At 37.0% G+C, this 23,197-nt stretch overlaps 2 protein-coding genes across 11 annotated transcripts in view; both read right to left on the reverse strand.

Moving 5' to 3' along the window:
• Positions 1-7,642, reverse strand: part of sytl2b (synaptotagmin-like 2b) — a 36,260-nt gene extending 28,618 nt beyond the window's left edge. For both annotated transcript variants that reach the window (XM_022674705.2, XM_022674699.2), the window contains exons 1-2: positions 7,429-7,642; positions 2,712-2,986 (exon numbers count right to left, since the gene is read on the reverse strand). In XM_022674705.2, coding sequence (XP_022530426.2) covers positions 2,712-2,812 — 101 coding nt within the window. In that variant the 5' untranslated portion in view covers positions 2,813-2,986; positions 7,429-7,642. The remainder of the gene's footprint in view (positions 1-2,711; positions 2,987-7,428) is intronic.
• A 4,979-nt stretch (positions 7,643-12,621) lies between these two features.
• The window catches only part of picalmb (phosphatidylinositol binding clathrin assembly protein b), a 29,767-nt gene continuing 19,191 nt past the window's right edge, over positions 12,622-23,197 (reverse strand). For 6 of the 9 annotated variants that reach the window (XM_007260539.4, XM_007260538.4, XM_007260540.4 and 3 more), the window contains 8 exons: positions 21,666-21,776; positions 20,597-20,704; positions 20,425-20,455; positions 19,747-19,846; positions 19,586-19,645; positions 16,509-16,613; positions 16,130-16,241; positions 12,622-14,101 (listed from right to left, as the gene is read on the reverse strand). In XM_007260539.4, the coding sequence (XP_007260601.3) occupies positions 16,149-16,241; positions 16,509-16,613; positions 19,586-19,645; positions 19,747-19,846; positions 20,425-20,455; positions 20,597-20,704; positions 21,666-21,776 (608 nt within the window). In that variant the 3' untranslated portion in view covers positions 12,622-14,101; positions 16,130-16,148. Of the gene's footprint in view, positions 14,102-16,129; positions 16,242-16,508; positions 16,614-19,585; positions 19,646-19,746; positions 19,847-20,097; positions 20,336-20,420; positions 20,456-20,596; positions 20,705-21,665; positions 21,777-23,197 lie in introns of those variants that run through there. The other 3 variants (XM_049467073.1, XM_049467077.1, XM_049467078.1) reach the window with 3 other exon arrangements.

Consider the following 23,197-nt stretch of genomic DNA (forward strand, 5'->3'; position numbering starts at 1 on the left):
CCCTTGTCTGTGCCTGTGTATAAATACCCCATGTGTTCCTTTGTTCCTGTGCTCAGAGCTGCATTTTTGTATAAGTTTATTTTGTTTTCTTTTCTTTACTTTATGTTTCTTTGTTCACTTATTTTGCTTGTCTTGTTTTGCTGTGCAGTCTTCTATTGGGCTTTATTGGGTTTCCTAACCAATTTTTGCAAGAAAATGGTGGTAAAAACATTAAGCATTAAATATCCATTAATCTTTCATATTTATTAATATCCATCCAAGTAAGGTTTTATGATTTTAGACTGTAATCCAAGAGTAAAGCTGCACTGGTAAGTACTTTAACCCCACCCCCTCGTTACTTCCCCAGGTGTCCCTTGTCTGTGCCTGTGTATGAAGTTTATTTTGTTTTCTTTTCTTTAATTTATGTTTCTTTGTTTGCTTATTTTGCTTGTCTTATTTGGCTTTGCAGTCTTCACTTATTGGGATTTGTAGCCAATTTTCGAGAAGAAAATGGTGGTAAAAATCAAACATTAAATATTGATTATCTTTAATATCCATTAATATCCATTCAAGTAAGGTTTTACGATTTTAGACTGTAATCCCAGAGTAAAGCAATACTGGTACTTATTCTTTTTGTGTTTAGCATTATTTCTAGACAAATTTAAGGCAAATCTAAAAGGGATAATACTTGTTTTCCCTCAACAACCCAACACGAACTCTGGAACTTCTTTTTTGATGTATCCTAATTTCACCGAGGTCAGTCAGGTAAACTCAATAACTGAGGGATATGTTTCACATGGTGTGTACATGTGAAAAGTTATAAAAAAGGTCATAAATTGAAATGTACTTAATCCAAATGTTGTGAGCCACAGTAAATCAAAAGAGTTTGACTGGCCGTGGCCAATGGAACACATCTTCGTTTTCAGGGAAACTATGCTGGTCATGTGAAAAGGGCAAGACAATTATTCCACAAGGATAGACTTAATCCTTTTATCCAATGTTGAGCAAGGCCGAGGCTGAATGCAAGGAAATCACCCAGTCGCATTCTTCCTTTCATGTAGGCACACAGGGTCCTGGACACTGCATTATGGGTATTTGAGCTTAAGATCACATAACTTGCCAGTTCAGTTACGATCCTTTGCAAAAAAAAACAAAAACACAAACGCTTCATTACATGTGAAGCACTGAACAGCAGTCTGTTCTGCACTGCTAGTTCATTACAGTTCACTCTATAAAGCCTAACAATGCAAGATATACCAATAGAATATGGCTCTTTTTTAAATAAATTGCTTTACCTGAACGTTTCTCTCTCAAACGAAGCTTTAAAACTGAGGACAAGTGGTAATGCAATTAGCTGACTCACCCTGAAGCAATCCTGTGAGTGATCTGCCGGTGCCTTAATTGCATTAAGAGACAAACTTTCTCACTAATGTTTGTTCTCGCCAAGAGACAAGAGAAAAAAGCCCCTGTTTTTATTTATTCCATTTCTGGACATCTGAAAACCACGTCCTATAAAACACACAGGGCCCTATTTTAGCGATATATAGCGCACTGGTCAATTGAGGATCACACAGATGGATTTAGGGCATGTCGGTGTGTCTTTGGTATTGTGGAGGTGAAAAAATACACCTTTGCGCAGCTTAAAAGATGCAAAAGGCATGTACTAATTTAAAATCCACTTTTTTCTTGTTCTTTGTGAAATACAGTAGGTGTCTCTGAGTTGTCTCATCACGGCATTAATAACATTTCTTTTGGCCGCGGGGCTGCTTTACCCAGCAGTCAGTGCTGTATCTTTATAACTAAGGCTAAAGTATCTCTGAAAACATTTTGTCCTTTGAGTTTTAGAGCTGTAAAATTGACTGTGGGGGAAAAAGGAAGGTAGGCATTCTCTGCTGCAGTGCTGTTAGCCAATCAGAGGCAATATGTTTGTATGTATGAATATTCATGAGCAAGAGCTGAAATCCTGTCTTTCTTCAGAGACCACTAATCCAGAGAACTAAAGCAGGGCTATACAAAAACACCAGAGCATTTTTTTTTTCACAAAAAGCGTCTCACATGGTACTATTCATACTAGAGACCAACTAAACATTTTTAAATGAAAGAAAAAAACGATGGAATGGGACATTTAATTGTGTTTTGGATGTAACGTGATAGATGCTATAGTCTAATTGTGAACTGCACCAAATAGCCACTATTTACAAATCACCAAACACATACAATGATGTAAGTAAGCTGGATTTTTTTCTATCTATCAAAGCACAAGATAACCGAATGTTTTTTGTCAAGTTTCTGCCTGACATTACACCTCTAAATCTTGAGGAATCTTGAGAAAAGCTTCCATGTTTGATAAGGAACATTACTGAAAAGCAGTCAAGTAAATCTGTAACTGTCAAAATATAATGAACAAAATTATAAAATTGTCACTCTCCTTAACTTCATATTAAAATCAATACAAATCCTGAATACAAATCAAACAGTTCATGTCCTCCAAACCTCCGCGAACTAGTTTCGTTATGTTTGTCTAGTTTTTACGTCTAACCTGCAGAATTTGGGTTGATTCCTGTAACTTATCTGGAATTATTAAGTGAAGTAGAGAGAAAACAGGCAGCTTCTCCAAGTGTCCTGTTGGAGATTTCAAACCCTCAAGGGTTTTTTACTGCAGAAAAAAAGTTTGTTTTTTTTGTATCGCGCGTATACAGGCCAAGGTCTCTTAATAGATTAAGGAAACTTACTTGATTCGTTCCTCTTCTGACTTCTTCAGTTCTGCGTCCCTCTTTAACACTGTCATAATCATCCCCTGCTCCTCCTCGGTTAGGTAGCTCAGGTCAATCATCGTGGTTTATTTAGTTCTTCCTCACGTTATTACTGAACGAAGCTTCTTGTGTGCTTCTTTATTTCCAGTTAAGTGTAGGTTCTGGGCAAAAGGTCTTCAGTGAAGCCTGTTTACAGCTGGCAGCCTGTAACCCTCATCCCACTGTACTGCTCAGAACCAGCAGGGGTTCAGTACCTGTAAACCACACAACCAGAATATAAAAACCACACAACCAGAATATAAAAACCACACAACCAGAATATAAGAGATGAATTTTTTTACGGTAACTTTAACCATCTGAAGGCCTTCTGTCACTCGGCATTAAAAACAGAAAACAGTCGTTATTCAAACAGTTGCTAAATGTCAGGAAGTACTTTAGAGAAATCTAATTAAGCACTAAATCTAAAGTGTACTGTAAGTTATTTTGCTATTTGGGGTGAAATACAATTTCCCTATATTTGTACAATAGACGCAAATGTTCCAGACTGCTCTGTGATTAGACAAAAGCATGTGACGGCTGCCCATGATAACAGATAGCCTCGCCATTTCAGTTGTTTACAAGAACGTCCGTCCAAAAATGAACCAAAGAAAGTCTTTGTATCCTACTTTGGGAAAAAAAAAACATACAACAACAACATACAACAAGTTGTATTATTTGAGGAAATCATTACAGTGTCACAGTGTAGTTGATGTGCACAATGAATTCTGCGTGATTTGATCAGCCGTGGTTTTATGTTTTTTTTTTTTTATACAATCCGGGTTAGCACCCAAACATCCCTTTCAGACAGCTTCCTCTTACAGCATCCACAGTTAATCCTGTTGGATGTGGTTGGTCCTTCTTGGTGGTATGCTGACATTACCCTGGATACCGTGGCTCTTGATACATCACAAAGACTTGCTGTCTTGGTCACAGATGCTCCAGCAAGACGTGCACCAACAATTTGTCCTCTTTTGAACTCTGGTATGTCACCAATAATGTTGTGTGTATTGCAATATTTTGAGTAAAACTGTGCTCTTACCCTGCTAATTGAACCTTCACACTCTGCTCTTACTGGTGCAATAATGTGCAATTAATGAAGATTGGCCACCAGGCTGCTCCAATTTAGTCATGAAACCTCCCACACTAAAATGACAGGTGTTTCAACAGTTTCATTGTCCAACCTCTGTATGTATATAAAGTATTTTTTTGTTGAATATCTCGTCGTATTGGTTTTTAATTGATTAGAAAGGCTTAATGGATATTTTAACTAATGTATTCTATGATATGTATGATATTATCAAATCCATAATATAAACACCTTAACAATCTCTTTTGCTCAGTTCTTTAAAGAAGGAAGGAGGCCTGAGAAGTGCACCTGCCTCAAATGGCTCTCACATGATGAAGTCTAACATCCATAACTACAGTGTTCCTGTGTTAGCTGAGCAAATATTTGAGCGAAGATGTCTGAGACCTTATTTACTCAGGTTTACAGCAAGATCAAAACCAAACACCAGAGCGAGGGAAGGTACTGGAGTCTCTGGAACAAAAACATTTTACAGAACCAATATCCAACACCTTGTGAAATGTCAATACAGAACATTCAGCTGCTCATTTATATAACAAAAAATCAGATAATGACAGAAACTGTTGGGGGCCAGAAGGAGAAATATATTTGAAGTCACGGGCCACAGACTCTGTAATAAAACAAATAATAAAATATACCACTTTAAATAATACTTTTTTTCCTGATTTATTTCATTTACACACCATTTTACTTGACTAACTATCTTTATCTTTGACACTGTTGTGTAAACTAAGATTTTTCAAACTGATGTTTAATTTCATGATGTCTCTTAATATAAAACTCCTTAATTACGGCAACTTTTAGACTCTTTTGCCCCGTTTTTCTGCGCTAGAAATGTGCACCCTCTCCGCTTTTAGACTCTTTGGTCCGTTTCTGACACCTAGCTTCAAACTTTGAATCTCTCATTATAAAAACCTGTTTAACAGCGGGCCAACTTTCATTCTATTTCTAAAATAACTCGCTGGCCGCTCCAGCCAGTTTTTCAGGCACACAGGCTGCTGAATATTGTGTAAAATATCTAAAATACTGAATATTGGATTATGGGTCAGTTTTTAACATGATAAATTTGATTTATTCCAAGTTAAAAGCCAATTTATGCTTTTGCATTAAATCAGTGTTTTATCCTATACGTAACTGCACACTAAGTTTGATGCACACCTTTCCAGAAATATACCTAGGCTTCCTGATTGGTCCACTTGGTAGGAAGGTGCTTCCTCTTTTGCCCCCACTTTTTAAATTTAGTTGGACTAACAATGACCTTGGATAGCATGTACACTCCTGAGATGCTGAAATCAGCTGTTATAAGATGGGTTAACTGTGGTCATGAAGGGCTGCACATGGTCAGCACCAAGATTTTAATAGGCTGCAGCATTCAAACACTGATTGACTGGAATTTAACAGGTTAAAAGCTTCCCCACACAATTACACCACCTTAATGTGGACTGTTTCTGTTGAAGGCATTTATGTCTTCAGGACCGTCGCCACCAGGATGTGTACTTTATTGCACCATTCTGAGTCAACTCTTGGTTGTCTGCTGCTCTGAAAATTATTTTTCTGATCTTTTTGTTGCCTTATTATTCCATTCACTTGTACCAGTGCAATGTACCAGTTTTAAAATAGCCCCAGCACATGTTGCTACCACCACCATGCTTAACAGTTGGTACATAGTTTGTGATTGGACAATTTACCTTTAGAGCTCCAAACATTGAACTGATCAATGTGGCCAGAAAAAAACATTATTTGTCTCACCTGACTATTAAACTTGTGTTAAAGCTTGTTTTTTGTTAAAGATGTATGACGAACAGTTACCTTGACCTTGAACTAGACAGATATATATCATATACTTAAGCAACAATACACTTGAGGTTTGTGCTATAACATGTAATATTGGCACTGCTGTGATGCAGTCTAAGGCACGAGGATTGAGTAGATCAGCAAAGCAGTGCCAATATTACACGTTATAGCACGAACCTTGAATGTATTATTGCAATTAGACCACAGTTCCATTATCACTGTTTATTGAACGATTTTGAATTAAAGAGGATGAGAAAACATGATCTGTTTGGTTATAGAAACAATTCGCGAGTTAAAATAGTTCCATTGCTGCTCTGTTTGTAGCTGTGCTGTTTGGCTTGTAAGCGTTGCGAGGTTACCTGTATGTGGCGGAGTAATACATGAAGAGCTTCGGGGACAGTGTATTACCAATGTTGTGCAGAATTTAGAATCCCCCGCCACCTTGGCTTTAACTTTTTTAGAAAATGAAAATACCCAAGATGCTGTTCTAAGCTACGCAGACTCCTAAGAAATAATGAAAAATAGTCATGTCACCTGCAGCCTCTCCCATGAGGGGGTGCTTTTTCTGGCGGGGGTGCTGAATTCGGTAACATAGTAGTGAACCTGAAATCTGCCACCCCCGCCATGAAAAGCACCACCTCTCGGCCTTCTTGATTAAAGCTCTTTAACTTTACTTAGAAATACGCTGTGCTTTTTCTGGCAGGGGTGCTGAATTCGGCAAAATACCGGCTGATAACTGCACTCATAGAAAGCCTCTCAGCCAATCACATTGCAGGGTCGGAACTAACTGTGGTATAATTAAGAATATATAATACGCATCACGATACAGGGGTTGCGGTTCAATATTTTCCAATTGTTTTAATCAAATTTTAGGAAAATTGCAATCAGAACAGCGAAGCCTAATGACAGAGTACAACACTGCTATCTAGCAGTCAAAATAAACCACTGTCTGACAACAACCTTTACATATAAGCTTGCAAGACAAAATATCCACGTCCACTACTTCTTTATTTCGATATTTTCCTACATGCCTAAGAATAAGTAGATAGATCTGTTTTCAGAATTCAGAATTAATTATACCACTCTTCTAATCGATTCGATTGGGATCTTTTTGGTTCAGACTTATCAGCTTAAAAGTAGAATAAATTGTTTTATAATTGTGACAATTGGAACTCTGTCCAATTCAATCACTTTTCAAGTATCACATTTCATAAAGTGTTATATAAAGGGCTGAATGGGTGCTGAACAGCACGAAGGTAATAATCAAATAAAGCTCAATTCTGGCTAAACTCAGTCACAAGGAATCCTTTTGAGAGCCGAGTTCCTGTATACTGTCTACTGACCTGTAATTAGGTTTCAGTAACAGGATAACAAGGTTTATTTCTGGGGTGTAAAAACAATACAGCTCTCTGAGATCTCTGCAGCTCTGCTTTCTGAGGGAGAATCAACCGAAGTGTTTGTTATAAAGTGTGTTATATGGTTTATAGACAAACAGTGAGGGCTGAACATGCATTGTACTATCAATTAAAAGAACAATGACACCTGTAGCTGTAGATAAAAATCTCTTATCATCTTCTGTTTTATAGAAACTAGAAGAGAAACCAAAATAATAGAAAGCTATGAAAATCAAGGCTATGAAACGTGTAATCAGGTGTGTGCAGTAAGTTTTAACAGGTAACAGTCAGTCAGTCAGTGATTCAGTCAGCTCTAACACTCATTAACACAACAGAAAAACAGACTCAGTCTCTTTCAGCAGAGGTAAAATAAAACAGTTCTTACCTGTTCCTCAGACACTACAGCTCTGAGACACAGTCTGGCTGGTTCAGGACCGCAGGAGCAGTGATTCAGGAGCAGCCCATGCTCTGCTCTGTCTGTATAACTCTAGTCAGACATGTGTAGCTAAAGCTGTGCTGCTTAACCCCCTCTGTTCCTGAGAGCTCTGATCACACAGCCTCTCTCTCTGCTGCCTGTGTTCTCTGTGCTGCTGGGTGTTTGTAAAGTGGGAGTGAGAGTCTGGAGGAGCAGCTCTGAGGAAGCTGAGGAGAACACAGCTCACACCTTAACCCTTTAAAACCCTAACACTTTAATCCCTGAACACTTTAACCCCTTAACACTTTAACACCTGAACACTTTAACCCCTGAACACTTTAACCCCTGAACACTTTAACCCCTGAACACTTTAACACCTGAACACTTTAACCACTGAACACTTTAACACCTTAACACTTTAACCCCTGAACACTTGAACACTTTAACCCCTGAACACTTTAACCCCTTAATACTTTAATCCCTGAACACTTGAACACTTTAACCCCTGAACACTTTAACCCCTTAACACTTTAACCCCTGAACACTTTAACACCTGGACAGTTTAACACTTTAACCCCTTAACACTTTAACACCTGAACACTTTAACACCTGAACACTTTAACCCCTGAACACTTTAACCCCTGAACACTTTAACCCCTGAACACTTTAACGCCTGAACACTTTAACGCCTGAACACTTTAACGCCTGAACACTTTAACCCCTGAACACTTTAACCACTGAACACTTTAACCCCTTAACACTTTAACCCCTTAACACTTTAACACCTTAACACTTTAACCCCTTAACACTTTAACACCTTAACACTTTAACCTCTTAATACTTAAATCCCTGAACAATTTAACACCCGAACGTGTTTAACAATTTATCGCCTGAACACTTTAACCCCTGAACACTTTAACCCCTGAACACTTTAACCCCTGAACACTTTAACCCCTGAACACTTTAACCCCTGAACACTTTAACCCCTGAACACTTTAACCCCTGAACACTTTAACACCTGAACACTTTAACACCTTAACGCCTGAACACTTTAACCACTGAACACTTTAACCCCTGAACACTTTATCCCCTGAACACTTTAACACCTGAACACTTTAAGCCCTTAATACTTTAATCCCTGAACAATTTAACCCCTGAACACTTTAACACCTGGACAGTTTAACACTTTAACCCCTTAACACTTTAACACCTGAACACTTTAACACCTGAACACTTTAACCCCTGAACACTTTAACGCCTGAACACTTTAACGCCTGAACACTTTAACCCCTGAACACTTTAACCACTGAACACTTTAACCCCTTAACACTTTAACCCCTTAACACTTTAACACCTTAACACTTTAACCCCTTAACACTTTAACACCTTAACACTTTAACCTCTTAATACTTAAATCCCTGAACAATTTAACACCCGAACGTGTTTAACAATTTATCGCCTGAACACTTTAACCCCTGAACACTTTAACCCCTGAACACTTTAACCCCTGAACACTTTAACCCCTGAACACTTTAACACCTGAACACTTTAACCCCTGAACACTTTAACCCCTGAACACTTTAACCCCTGAACACTTTAACCCCTGAACACTTTAACACCTGAACACTTTAACACCTTAACGCCTGAACACTTTAACCACTGAACACTTTAACCCCTGAACACTTTATCCCCTGAACACTTTAACACCTGAACACTTTAAGCCCTTAATACTTTAATCCCTGAACAATTTAACACCCAAATGTGTTTAACAATTTAACGTCTTAACACTTTGACACCTGAACACTTTAAAACCCTACACTGCAAAAAAACGAAATATTAGCAAGTGAAATTATCTAGTTTCAAAGCAATAAATCTTATTTCTTGCCCTGATAAGATTTTTTTGTCTTGTAAATTGTAAATGTAAGACTGTTCACCTTATTTTAAGTAATTTGAATTCAAAATAAACACAAAAAGTCACCAGTCAAGTTATTCAGATATTTGTATTGAAATTTAAGCTAGAAAATAAAATACTTTTGCTTGATTTGAGTCTTACTTCACTCATTTTGAGGGTTTGTCATTGCTTATTTTAAGAATACTATATAAGAAAATTTTGCTTACCCCATTGGCAGATTGTTTTGCTTAATTTAAGCATTTATGTCTCAATTTGAATGAATTTTATCTAGTTTCTGTCAATAGATTTTTGCAGTGTAACACCTGAGTTTTAGCTGCTCTCTCTCTCTCTCTCTCTCTCAGAGCCCTGTGTTTCCTCACTCATTATTTTTGAGATACTAAGTCATTACTTTTTTGTGGAACTAAGTCGTTTTTTAGGAATGCTTGGTTTTATTTTGAGATTCAAAGTCATTATTTTAAGATCATCTCATTATTCTGTTATAGTAAGTTGACATTTTGACATGATATCTCATTAATTTTAGATATTAGATCATTATTTTGAGATACCAAGTCATTATTTAGACAAACTCTCAATTTTGAGATACTAAGTCATTATTTTAAGATCCTCTCTCATTATTCTGATATTCTAGGTTGTTTCAAATTATATCTTATTATTTTTAGATACTCTCCTTATTTTGAGATACTAAATAATTCTTTTGAGATTCTCTCTCATTATTTTGAAAAAATCTGATATACTAAGTTGTTCTTTTGAGAAACACTTAATTTTTAATAATTAACTAAAAAAGTCAATATTTTTAGATCCTCTCTCAATATTTCGAGATACTAAGTTGTTATTTTGAGATGATATCTTATTATTTTTAGATAATAATTCATTATTTTGAGATAGCAAGTCGTTATCTTGAGAAACTAAGTCATTATTATAAAATTCCCAGTCAAAAATTTAGGATCCCCTCTCATTATTTTGAGATACTTAATCATTGTTTTAAGATCCTCTCTCAAGATTTTGAGATACTAAGTTGTTATTTTGAGATGATGTCTTTTTTTTAGATACTAGGTCATTATTTTGAGATCCTCTCTCATTATTTTGAGATACCAAGTCGTTATCTTGAGATACTAAAACATTTTAAAATGCAATTATTTTAAGATCCCCTCTCATTATTTTGAGACACTAAGTCGATGTTTTGAGATTCTAAGTCATTATTATGATATACAAAGTCTTTTTTTTCCTATGTTAGAATTATAATGAGATCCTAGGTCATTACTTTGGGGTACTTCGTCTTTATTCTGATATATTACGTTGTTTTTTATGAATGCTATTGTATTAATTTGAGATGCTAAGTCACTATTTTTAGATGCCCTCATAATTCTGATATATGAAGCCGTTATTTTTAGATACTAAGTCAGCATAAAACATTGTTAAAGAACCACTTAGTATTACAAAAAAACGACTTAGTATCTTAAACCAATGACTAGTGTAAATCATTATATCCCAAAACATAAAGATCTCACCAGTGACTGCATATAAAAAGTTATATGAAATCATTAGCCAAATGAGAAAATTGAGATAACTAAAAGCTTACATTGTGCTTTAATTCAAAGATCTTTAGAAAATATGCCTAAGTGTGTTTTTCATTTCATAATAAGGATTATTCGCTATGTGTTAACATCTTAAATATTTACAGTCCCTGCAGATTTTGCAGTGGGGTGGAGTGTTGATAGTGCATCCATGAGCATCTTGTACATTTTTAATCCAGGTCTGACGATGCAGTTGACCAGTTGGTGTGTTTTTAAGGCAATCTTTTAAAGATGTCAGCTGTATGTGGACGAGCACTGACCTTTTAAAATAGTTTCCCCCTTAGAAAGGTAGGGCCACAGGTTGCAGAACCATATTAATGAAATATTGAGCTGTAAAAGTGAACGTAATGAAGACCAATGGTGATCTGGCATCATATACAATTTCACACATCATGATACCAGGGTTTTTGGGAAAAAAAAAAATCGTTGATCTGGTCATCTTGCACTGGTCATGGCGCCTCAACACACAGATTTGTTGGTCATCTCCACCAAGACAAAAGCAGGACTTATCAATAAAAAAAAAGACTTGTTGAAATCCTGAGTCACTGTATGCCATAAAGTCTGGCATGACTATCCACCGAGTATTATTCCTGTCAGCTGATTCCTTCAGAGATCTCCAATGCAAGACTGTCATCAATCTTCCTCTGGTTCTTAATTGCAGGTTGTTTTCTATCCTAAGGAACTTTCCATAGACTGTGTATAGCTGGACAGAGCATCGTCTCTCAAAAGTGAAGCCACCACAGGTCGGGCGCCCCCTGCTGTTCGGTTTCAGAAAGCTGTGTAACCCCACCCATCCCCATAGGTTTCAATGGCAAAACAGAACAACTTTCAATCACGTTTTTTTCCAACATACTGCAATTGTACCTCCATTATTTAAATGCAGCAGCTAGTGTAACCTCTGCTTATATTGTCAATTTTTTATATCCCCACAGAATTCGTTTTTAAAAACGTTATTCAGCTCTATTCAAAAAAGGTGTGGTTATTGTAAAAGGGCTGGTTATGGGCGGGACCAATAACAGACCGTCAGCTCCACTCCGCTCCGCTCTGCAGCCTGTGACCTCGAGGCAGCCCTTAGGGGCGGGGTTATTTAAATGAGTAGGCTGTCTCTCAACAGTCTTTCTCCCTCCTCTGGTCTCTACTGCGCAGAATCGGGTTTCAGGATTGCCAACATGGCGGAAGATTTTTGCTTCATTTTCATGACGTCCATCTTTTTTTTTACAGTCTCTGATACAAACTTACAATTCTTTAAAGCTAATAAAAAAAAAAACTCTTTTTTCAGTGTTTTGGTACTGTACAGGGAATACCAGTATATCAGTAGATATACAATATCAGTATACCAGAAGAATTATGCTGCATTTCATTCTGTCTCCTTAAAATTAGAAGCTGGAGTGAGAGGGATGACACTAGAGTTGATGTAATGTTATTCCAGTTAAACATTCAGAACATTGAACACCTGGATTTAAGTAAGTAAATGATGTGGGGTTGCTGCTACGTGGGATTGGTGAGGATCTCAGCTTGTGGTCCCAGTCCAACTGAAATCCCTGAAATCTCAGAAATCAAATGGCATGTAGAATTCTTGCCCAATGAGCAATTTCTTTCAACCTGTTACCCCCAAAGAACCCAGTCTCAAAACAATAAAAACCTTAAAGTCATGAAAAGAGGAGAGAGAGCAGCTGGTTTGTGGAAGCTGCACTTTATTTGAAAAAAAAAAAAAACGTTCACCAATTTTCTTACATATTTTAAATACGTAAACAAAAGAAAATTATCTGTGAGGACAACACAGAAAATATCCAGTAGAATGTCAGTAAATTCAAGTCTGACTGAATTGCTTTCATATCTCAAACCGTCTCTTAACTAACCACCCAGACGAACAGTCTATTCAGTATATACACAAAGCACCGGTCAACAGTGCTCGACTTTTTTTTTTGTTTTTTCTTCTTGATCAAGACTCCTTTTTTAATTTACATGATAAATATACAGTGATAACTATGACCTTTTGCTCATGAATAATATTCAGTGAGTCAAGCGGCTCTCCTCGCTGGGGTGGAGGGGGGAGCTGCTCGCTTTAGTAAAGTCTGAAACATGAGGGCAACTCTTCACATTCACAGATTCAGCTCAGAGGCAGCCATTTCAAACAGTCTTGTGTGAAACGATGGCATGCCATGCATAATGCAGAAACACATCCCTTCCCGAGTGCAACACCTCGCAACCACTGAAGTGCCGGACGAGTTTAAAAAGATATTTCATTGCAAAAACCCTAGGCACACTTATCAGCTAAATAGATCGACAAACCAGGTTCTACATCTTATCCTCTCAGTACTTTTGGGTTGCGAATGCTTGATCTACGAAGAGTATTTCTAGACACGAAACTTAGAGAATATTTAGTGTTCTATAACATTCAGCTTACAGGTGTATTTTTTACATAGCTATTTTATAACTCTAATTACTCCCCTTATACATAATCCAACATTCACGTGTAATGTTGAATTATTTAAAACTTTTTTTTTTCCATTTCAGTTCATAAACTCTCATTTTTGGAGGCAAAAACCATAAATAAATACAAACAAACAAACACACAAGAGAGGTCTAGCTGTAAACACAATTTAAAAGACAGAGACTAAATGGAGAGAGAGAGGTAAAACATCACTGCTTCTTAACTGCTTCTTTACTACAGCAGATCCTGACTGAATCTGAATTAGGGAGAATCCTGCTTTACTCTCTTGACTTCTCACCTGATAAAGTAAAAAATTTTAAATAAAACAGAAACAAAAAGGAATTAAATAACAAAAAAAAAAAAAATAGAAAGAAAGGAATCCAGCAGGAAGGAACATTAAAAGTAGAACTTCTCCACAAATATATAATAATAAAGTCTCTCAGACCCCTTTACCTATCTTTACAGATTATAAAATGCATGAGGAATCCCCATCAGGGTAAAACAGCAGCATCATCATCATCATCATCATCATGATATCTCTGGCAAATTACAAAAATGACTGCAATAAGCTCTTGGTCTTATCACACCTTCATTTTCCTGCTCCGTTGACGTTTTAAACATGGTTGGTTCCTCTGAAGAGCATGGCAGCACAGACAACAGAGCTTTGCTGTGTGGTGCTTTGACTTCAGGGAGCGACTTCATCTGGGGTTACATAAACTGCATCTGAAAGCAAAACCATTCAAAAAAAGGGAAAGTTTTACTTATTTTACTTAAAATAAAAACTATTTTTGCCACTATTTTGCAATACAATAAAAGTGACACTTTAAAGCAACTTAAAGAATAATCAAGCAACCTCTGAAATTGACAGAAAAAGTACTATTTAGACGGGATTTGTTTAACATGAAAGGGGTGGGATAATGAAAATGCACCACTGGACATCTGTAATTTTTGTTTTAATAATTTTTGTCTTGATATAAATTTTGCATGCACTGGCCAAATTATTTGGAGGCCATACATCTGCTCATTCATGCAATTATGTGATTTGTTAACTAAGTGGCAGCAGTGAAACACATAAAAGAATGCAAATAAATACAGACCAGCAGCATTAGGACACGATCACATCATCCACTGAATTCTTTTTTTATAAATTTATTTCTTTATTTTATTTTTATCCCATTTTCTCCTCAATTTAAAAGGCCAATTACCCAACCCTCTCATTAGGACTCACCCTATCACTATCAGTAATGCACCAACACCAGGAGGGTAAAGACTATCACATGCCTCTTCCAATACATGTAAAGCCAATCACCGCCTCTTTTAGAACTGTTGCTGATGCAGCATTGCCGAGTAGCATCACAGCAAATTTGGAGGAAAGCGCAGCGACTCAGTTCTGATACACCAGCTCACAGATGCAGCCTTGTCTGATCCACATCACCCTAGAAGTGATGAGGGGAAAGAGCGCCATCTACCGTAGCCACCCAGAGAGAGCAAGGCCAAATGTGCCAGGGCTCCAGCAGCTGATGGCAAGCTGCATGAACAGGATTCGAACCAGTGATCTACGATCAGTGATTTTAAGTCAGAAGAACTGGTATGAATAGCTCTAGAATTGTTGATCTCCTGACACTTTTAGCACAGCAGGTTATACTACAGTAATTATACTACTGGGGGACATAAACATAAAGCTGGGTCTGTGGTGAGGACAGGCTTACCAAAACTGAAAACTGCTCTAATAAATCTCCATTTCTTCTAAAATACACAGGTAATTGTGGCGGAATTTTCTGCCAAGAACATCTGTGGAATCCATGGACCCAAACTTGGCTGCATCAAAAGTCCAGGATCAGGAAAGTAATGCAATCAATCTATCACATATTTTCTAATATAGTGTATTCTGTTCATATCTGCTCATGTTGAAATACAAATACAAAGGTGGGCAAGAAGTAATAAATAATGCTGTCTAGATAAACACTGTATAATATAATCCATAATATTATCAAAAGAGCATATATTGAGTATCTCTTAAGCAGTATTATTACTCCTGGGCTCCACCTACAGTCAGGAAGTGGAATTTGACCTCTGCGCCTCCCACTAAGGAAACACTTTTGACACAAATTTTACAAGCTGAGAAATAAAGAATTGTCAATGAAAGGATCATGTGGCCTGAGGTGGTAGAATAACATTGCAAGACTTTACACAACTACTCTGTTTTTATTCTGTCAATAATTCGGTCAATTCTGTGCAAATGAATATTTTTGCAGTAAAATATAAAATTGTTATATATTTCATTTTACTAGGTCTAGGTCTATCTAAATATTTTGGTGTTTAATAAACACCTTTCCTGTGACAACAATTACATTAATTGTGTTATTGTGAGCACTATTATTGGCTATTTTACAAATGTAACAGTCAACAACTGTTCATGAATTTGTTCAGACAGGTTTTTTTCTATAATTTTAATATTAATATCTATATCAATATCAATAGCTGATGCACTTTTTCAGTTTCAGATTCAGGACTAAATTCATAAGGAATGCTGACATTATCCCACCCAGTCATGTAACATTAATATTAAATTTGCACACAGCATTCAAATATAAATCACAAATGTAAAGCAAAAATAAATGCAAATAAAACTGATTAAAGTTCTGATGAACAAAAGCAAAGAAATGAAACTGAATGTACAAACCATGCAACTGCATGCACAGGGAATGTGGGCAAGCACAAGGAAGAGGAGGAAGAGGAGGAGGAGAGTACCTAGATGAAAGACGAGGTTCTACAAGAAATCCTTGAGAGAGAGCTGTGCAAAGGGGTCCTGTCCTGGGGCTCTGAGAGGACTCTGACTGGAGGGGCTAGAGGCAGCGGAGGGCTGGTGTGGAGAGCATGACACAAAGAGAGAAAGAGAGAAAGAAGGGAAGAGCTGGGACAGGAAAAGGAGAGTACACACAAAGGAGGACAGAGCTGGTCTGCAGTCCGGGAGAGGTCTGGACTTATGGCCCATATGAACACAGTGGGCCACAGACACCACAGGAGGTTCCCAGAGAGCTTCACTCATTAAAGAAACACACAGAGAGAACACAAACATACTCTTCACTACAGAGCTACTGCTAGATTAGACCTGGGTGTGAATGCATACCTGCGCACTGGACACTGATCCGAAAGGGTTTGACGGCCTCATGACGGGTTGTGTGTACATCATTGTGGGCTGTGTCATCATAGTCATTGAGGGAAGCTGTGGAGGCTGCAGAAGAGATCAGATAGGAGAAACGTGCATAAAGAATATCTAAAAGTCCCAAAAGTAGAATTACAATTAGTTTTAGACACAACAAGCCTAAATAACTTGGAATTTCATGTTATATTCACATTAAAAAGCTTATTGAGACACTGCCTATACCATCTAATGGTCACATGACATCATTACACTAAACCGATCGAAAACACAATGACGGGAATCCCATTCAGCAGTTTCTACAGCCAATCCAGACAGGAACATGGCCCATATAAAAACTACTTTATTTATTTACTGTAGAACAGCACGTGTCCACTGGCACTTAAGCCCAGATGTATCCTATTCATTTCAATGGAGAGAGCCACCGCATGCCGCAGTGCATGCTGGGTTGAACTTTATTTAAATGAATCCAGCGTCCGTACTAAGTCCAACCAATCAGGGGACAGAAATCTGCAACTTCACACACATACAAGCCTTACACACACAGAGAACAGACGCATTTTAACCACAAAAAAGAAGTTGAAAATGGCAGAATATGGATTTATAGAACTATAGATCACTGTGAGGTTGATTAAAAATAAAAAGACTTAAACTTATGATTGACTACATCTGTTGCTTCCTTTAAATTAAAAATATCACATACACGCCCACATGGCTAGCTGAGAGATCCTGCACGGCGAACTGCGTTAAAAAAAAAGTGCCAGTGGGCACATATCGTACACCAAGCAAAAGTCTGAGTCTCAGAAGGTTAATCAAGTTAATTTTTTCGAACAGATCTGATTTAGCTGATAGTTTTACATTTATAATTATAACGGTAATGTTTACAGGTTGCATTTACATGCCTTTCTTGTGATTGGATCATATTTGGATTTCACATGTCTGCATGAAAAGCTCAGTGTAAACATTTTAAGAAGCACTGTGAACAGGTTATGACCAAAGCACATCTTCATAGTACATCAGAGACGGATCTTATCCACATTTAAGGCAAATCAAGAAAGACACGAAAGACAAAAATATATGAATCTTGGCTTCTCTCTGTGCATTCTTCTGGAAGATGAGAGCAGCAGAGTTCATTTCCTTACAGTTAATGCGAGAATGTGAGAACCATGTACTGTTTTATATTGCAGAACTCCCACTGTACAAAAGCCCAACTTTGATAGTTATTAGTTTTCTATAATATTTGTGAATTCTAGTCAGGCAGGTGTGTAGCCACCTATGTGAATTAGTTAAAGCCCCTCTAGGCCCCCTCATTGCATGTGTGCATCTAAGGTTGAGTTATAAAGTAATTACAGTTTAAAATTCTGCCTGTTATTCAGACGCGTTCAATCTTTTTTTGTTGTGTGAAATACCTATTACTAGATGCTAATCAATGCTAAACGCGATTAGCATGCAAACACAGTATTTAGCTTATTGTTAGCACTGTTGATGCTTATTATTGCCAGATTTAGGCTTATTTTGTGTTCTACATTTATGATTTGGTTACTCAAGTACAAGCTATGTGTAGCTGTGTTACTTTTATATCATAAATTGTGTTATAAGCAAAAGCTAATAATTTATCTAGTTTATTTCAGATGTTGTTAAGTGAATAGATATTGACAGTAGCTTGACAATTCTTTTTCCTTTCTTTGTATCTTTAATTTCAGAACCACACATATACACACATATACATACACACAAACACACAAGCTGGATGTTATTGAGTTGTCTTATATTGTAACTACAGTGTTTTGGGTATAAAGGGTGCTCATTTCTAGTGCAGAAAAACAGGGTAAAAGAGTCTAAAAGCGGAGAGAGTGTGCATTTCTAGCGCAGAAAAACGGGGCAAAAGAGTCTAAAAGTGGAGAGTGTGGGCATTTCTAGCGCAGAAAAACAGGGTAAAAGAGTCTAAAAGCGGAGAGAGTGCGCATTTCTAGCGCAGAAAAACGGGGCAAAAGAGTCTAAAAGCGGAGAGAGTGCGCATTTCTAGCGCAGAAAAACAGGGTAAAAGAGTCTAAAAGCGGAGAGGGTGCGCATTTCTAGCGCAGAAAAACAGGGTAAAAGAGTCTAAAAGCGGAGAGGGTGCGCATTTCTAGCGCAGAAAAACAGGGTAAAAGAGTCTAAAAGCGGAGAGGGTGCGCATTTCTAGCGCAGAAAAACAGGGTAAAAGAGTCTAAAAGCGGAGAGAGTGTGCATTTCTAGCGCAGAAAAACGGGGCAAAAGAGTCTAAAAGTGGAGAGTGTGGGCATTTCTAGCGCAGAAAAACAGGGTAAAAGAGTCTAAAAGCGGAGAGAGTGCGCATTTCTAGCGCAGAAAAACGGGGCAAAAGAGTCTAAAAGCGGAGAGAGTGCGCATTTCTAGCGCAGAAAAACGGGGCAAAAGAGTCTAAAAGCGGAGAGGGTGCGCATTTCTAGCGCAGAAAAACAGGGTAAAAGAGTCTAAAAGCGGAGAGGGTGCGCATTTCTAGCGCAGAAAAACAGGGTAAAAGAGTCTAAAAGCGGAGAGGGTGCGCATTTCTAGCGCAGAAAAACAGGGTAAAAGAGTCTAAAAGCGGAGAGGGTGCGCATTTCTAGCGCAGAAAAACAGGGTAAAAGAGTCTAAAAGCGGAGAGGGTGCGCATTTCTAGCGCAGAAAAACAGGGCAAAGAGTCTAAAAGCGGAGAGAGTGGGCATTTCTAGCGAAGAAAAACAGGGCAAATCAGGAAAAAAAGTATTATTTAAAGTGGTATATTTCATTATTTGTTTTATTACAGAGTCTGTGGCCCGTGACTTCAAATATATTTCTCCTTCTGGCCCCCAACAAAAAAAGTTTGGACACCCCTGATCTAAAATATTCAAAGGCTGAATTATTTTGATTTAAACTAAAAAAATATATATTTTAGAGTGCTTTTAACATGCTTTTTACACTGAAAAGTAAAATCAGATCAAACTTTCTCACGCTGGGAAAGTGTACACAGAATCCATTAATGCATAAAATCTGATAATGTGAGTACAGCCTTTAAGACTCACCAGCCCGTATCCCATCATGCCTGTAGGGGTTGTAGCAGGAAAGGACATGACTGATGGAGGCTGCAAAAACAAGGAGACCAACAAACAAAAGCATTAAAAACATTAACTTAACATTAACTCATGTTTACCCTGCTGCACACATAACTAAGCTCTGATATTACCATTGATACAGGGTTCCATGTTGTGGAGGGAGCAGCTTTGGGTTGCCAGTTCATTCCCCCGGTCAGTTTCTTCTCGCCTGGCTGGTTCCAGTGGATATCACTGCACATAAAATGTCACTCAGCATTTTAACTGAGGTAAAACATTTCCAGAAAGTGTTGAGCCTTTCAGCTCTAAAATATATTTAAATGATGGGGAAAATATAAGATTATAATAATACAGGACTTTAAATTTTGTATATAAACTGTATATTTTATATTAAAACCAAACAGCAAAAGTATTTTATTGCTTTATAATGTCCATTGCATTGTTAAGCATTTTTATTTTATGTGTTATTGACCTTTTTAATTAAAAAAAACTATCCCCAAACAGTAAAATAAATATTATAAAAAGTGTTCTAAACCATTTAAAATTTGTAAAACTTAGATCTTACTTTGCCTTGTCGGCTGTAATGTTGCCATGCCCTAATCTGAGTCTGATTTGCTGTGTTTTCCAGTGCAGTGGGCGGGGCTCTGCTACTGTTTCATTGGCTGGTAAAGTTTTTCATTGGGTAGTTTATGGTCTATTCTGATGGACAACTGACCTCACCTACTGTTATGTGCAACAAAACATTAAAAAAAAGAAAATACGTGAAAATATGTTTCAGGGTCTGAAAGGGTTAAGAAAAAGAGTTGACTTACTTTTTGGTGGTGCCATTTCCAATTCCCAGGTCTGAAAGGAAATAAAAAGAGGTTAGAATTGATTAAGTGATAAAAGCAGTTACAGCCTAATGTAGGAATAGATTTAAACGATGTATAAAACTGAATGATCAGCATCTATTGATTAACCTTTCTAATTTTATGGAACACTTACTTCCAACCAGGTTTGCAAGAGAAGAATCAAGGTCATCTGAGACGAGTTTCTCTGGGTACTGAGTGCAAGGCTGATTAGATCCAGCCATTGTAGGTTTCAAAATCCCACCTATAAGGATTTTTAGAGGAAAAGAAAGGCCATCAGTACCATCAGCACCATGTACTGCATCAATAGGTACCAAATAACAAAAACTCAATCTGCGTTCTTGTCTATATTTTTATTATTTCCTGTACTTTGAAGTACTGTTCCATTTAAAAGTTCAGAGTTAGCCAAGTTCACGAAAAAGAGCCGGATGTGTTCTTGCTTCTCTCTCATTATTGAGGAGGCATGGAAGGTAAATTGTGTGGATTTCTTACAATCTGATAACCCACAATGCACCTTGCAGCAGTATAGGCATAGGAGAAAGCACATACCTGTAAGGTATACGTTTTGAAAATGGTACTGCTGTGTAATAAAATTAAGTTTAAAGTTATTTTTAGGCAAGAAAGAAGTGGTTTACACTTCAGATACATGATTTATTTGGTAAGAAAGTGGCTGTGTGAAAATGAGCTTAATGTTTTCGGAACTACGCTTTCTGCTCCCCTAAAAGAGTGACGTCCTCAAGTACGCAGCTTTTTCAACTACAGAATAAATGTCCTGCATCCTCCCGTCTTCAGGAGGATGCAATTGCAAAACCAATTTTCCCAAATCCATTCTGGCCGAGTACAGGAGTCTAAACTTGTGTATTCTATATTAAGAAATGACCCCTGTTTACACTTTATGTGCCTAGTTTGTGTATTTTATTCTGATTTTAAAATTTAGCCACAGGCATTTTGATTTGCCAATCAAATAAGTCTCCAGTTAGACTCTCAAATCAGACTGAAATCTGATTGCTAAGCAAATTGGCTAATTGATAATTAATCCTCAAATCAAGAAGAGGTTTATGCAAGTATTATGTATATGAGTGCATGAGAAAACTGGCTTGTGTTTTTACATACAATACAAACTGTTCAAAGTTAAAGTTATCTAAGGTACCCAAAAACATTTTTACCAAGCATACTGTGAGTATTTACAGTCAAATGTGTCATACCATCTGTGTCCAGATTACTGGAGGAGGCAGCTTTGTTTCCAAAAACAGACTCAAAGTCAACATGAAGCTCCCCTGTGCTCTGTGGTGGAGGACCCTGTGGTGCACCGTACCCTTCAAAAGACACAAAAGGTCTAATCAAACCACGTTATTCCTGCATGACTGGCACTGTAGTTACACTAATATAAGCAACTTTACAAAAAGGTGTAAAGGTTATGGATATAAAACACATCACACACATAAAGACACTGATGCTTGTACAATTTCACAGCCCCAAATCAGAACATGGTGGAAACAGCTTGGAAATTCCATATAAAATGACTTTTACATTTACTTTTCGAAGCACACTGCATCCATTTATTTAAAAAAAAAAGAGTCAGGAATACTGATTAGTCTGTTCACTATAAAGGTTTTCTTCTTTGTGAAAGCTCTTGACAAAGATTTTTCAGTTATCCCTTGTACATATGGTTAGATCAGCAATTATTGAATTAACGTTCTTTATGCACCTAAATCAAAATTTTCAAGGATCTGTTGACAAACAGAAGAACTTCTGTTCATTTCTGCACCAAAGCCTTTTATAGATGCTGCTTTTGTACCAAATTATGATCATTAGTTGACATAACCTGTTAAAATCAAATTATTATTTATTTTACCTCAACATTTTTGGAATATGTTGCAGGGATGGATGTAGCCCTGTTACAATTTTGATTTTTTTTAATGAACACTAAATTGTCCCAGGATTTTACTTCATAAACAGTTTTAGTTTGTGTGTATACATACATTAATACATACATATTAACCACAGTTTTTTGACATACCAACTCAATGATGTTAATGGGATCTCCTCGTATTCAAAAGCAATCCTGATTTTGGGGTTATGGATCAGATCATTTTTACCATATAAATATAGACATGTGTCCCCTGTGCTGATAAAGCTGTTTGCTGAAGTGATTGATTTATTTAGTGATTTACTGTACTTTAAGTTTGTCAAGTAATTATTGCGACACATGTAAACTGATGTAAAATAAGAGAGCACTTCAGTTTCTGGATCAGTTTTTCTGATTTTGCTATTTATAGGTTTATGTTTAAGTAAAATGAACACTGTTGTTTTATTCTATAAACTACAAACAACATTTCTCCCAAATTCCAAATATAAATATTGTCATTTAGAGCATTTATTTGCAGAAAATGAGAAAATGCTAAAAAAAAAAAAAAAAGATGCAGAGCTTTCAGACCTCAAATAACGCAAAGAAAACGAGTTCATATTCATCTTGGCATGTTCTCCTCCACCAGTCTTACACACTGCTTTTGGATAACTTTATGCCTTTACTCCTAGTGCAAAAATTCAAGCAGTTTAGTTTGGTTTGATGGCTTGTGATCATCCATCTTCATCTTGATTATATTCCAGAGGTTTTCAATTTGGTAAAATCAAAGATTTTTTTTCCAGAGCTGTATATTACCAAAATGAACGAAATGACACAACAAAATATTAAATAGCTTCCCACTATTTGCAACAAAATAAAGTTCTAAGCAAT

The sequence above is a fragment of the Astyanax mexicanus genome, chromosome 18 (genome assembly GCF_023375975.1).
Source record: "Astyanax mexicanus isolate ESR-SI-001 chromosome 18, AstMex3_surface, whole genome shotgun sequence".
NCBI lineage: Eukaryota > Metazoa > Chordata > Actinopteri > Characiformes > Acestrorhamphidae > Astyanax > Astyanax mexicanus.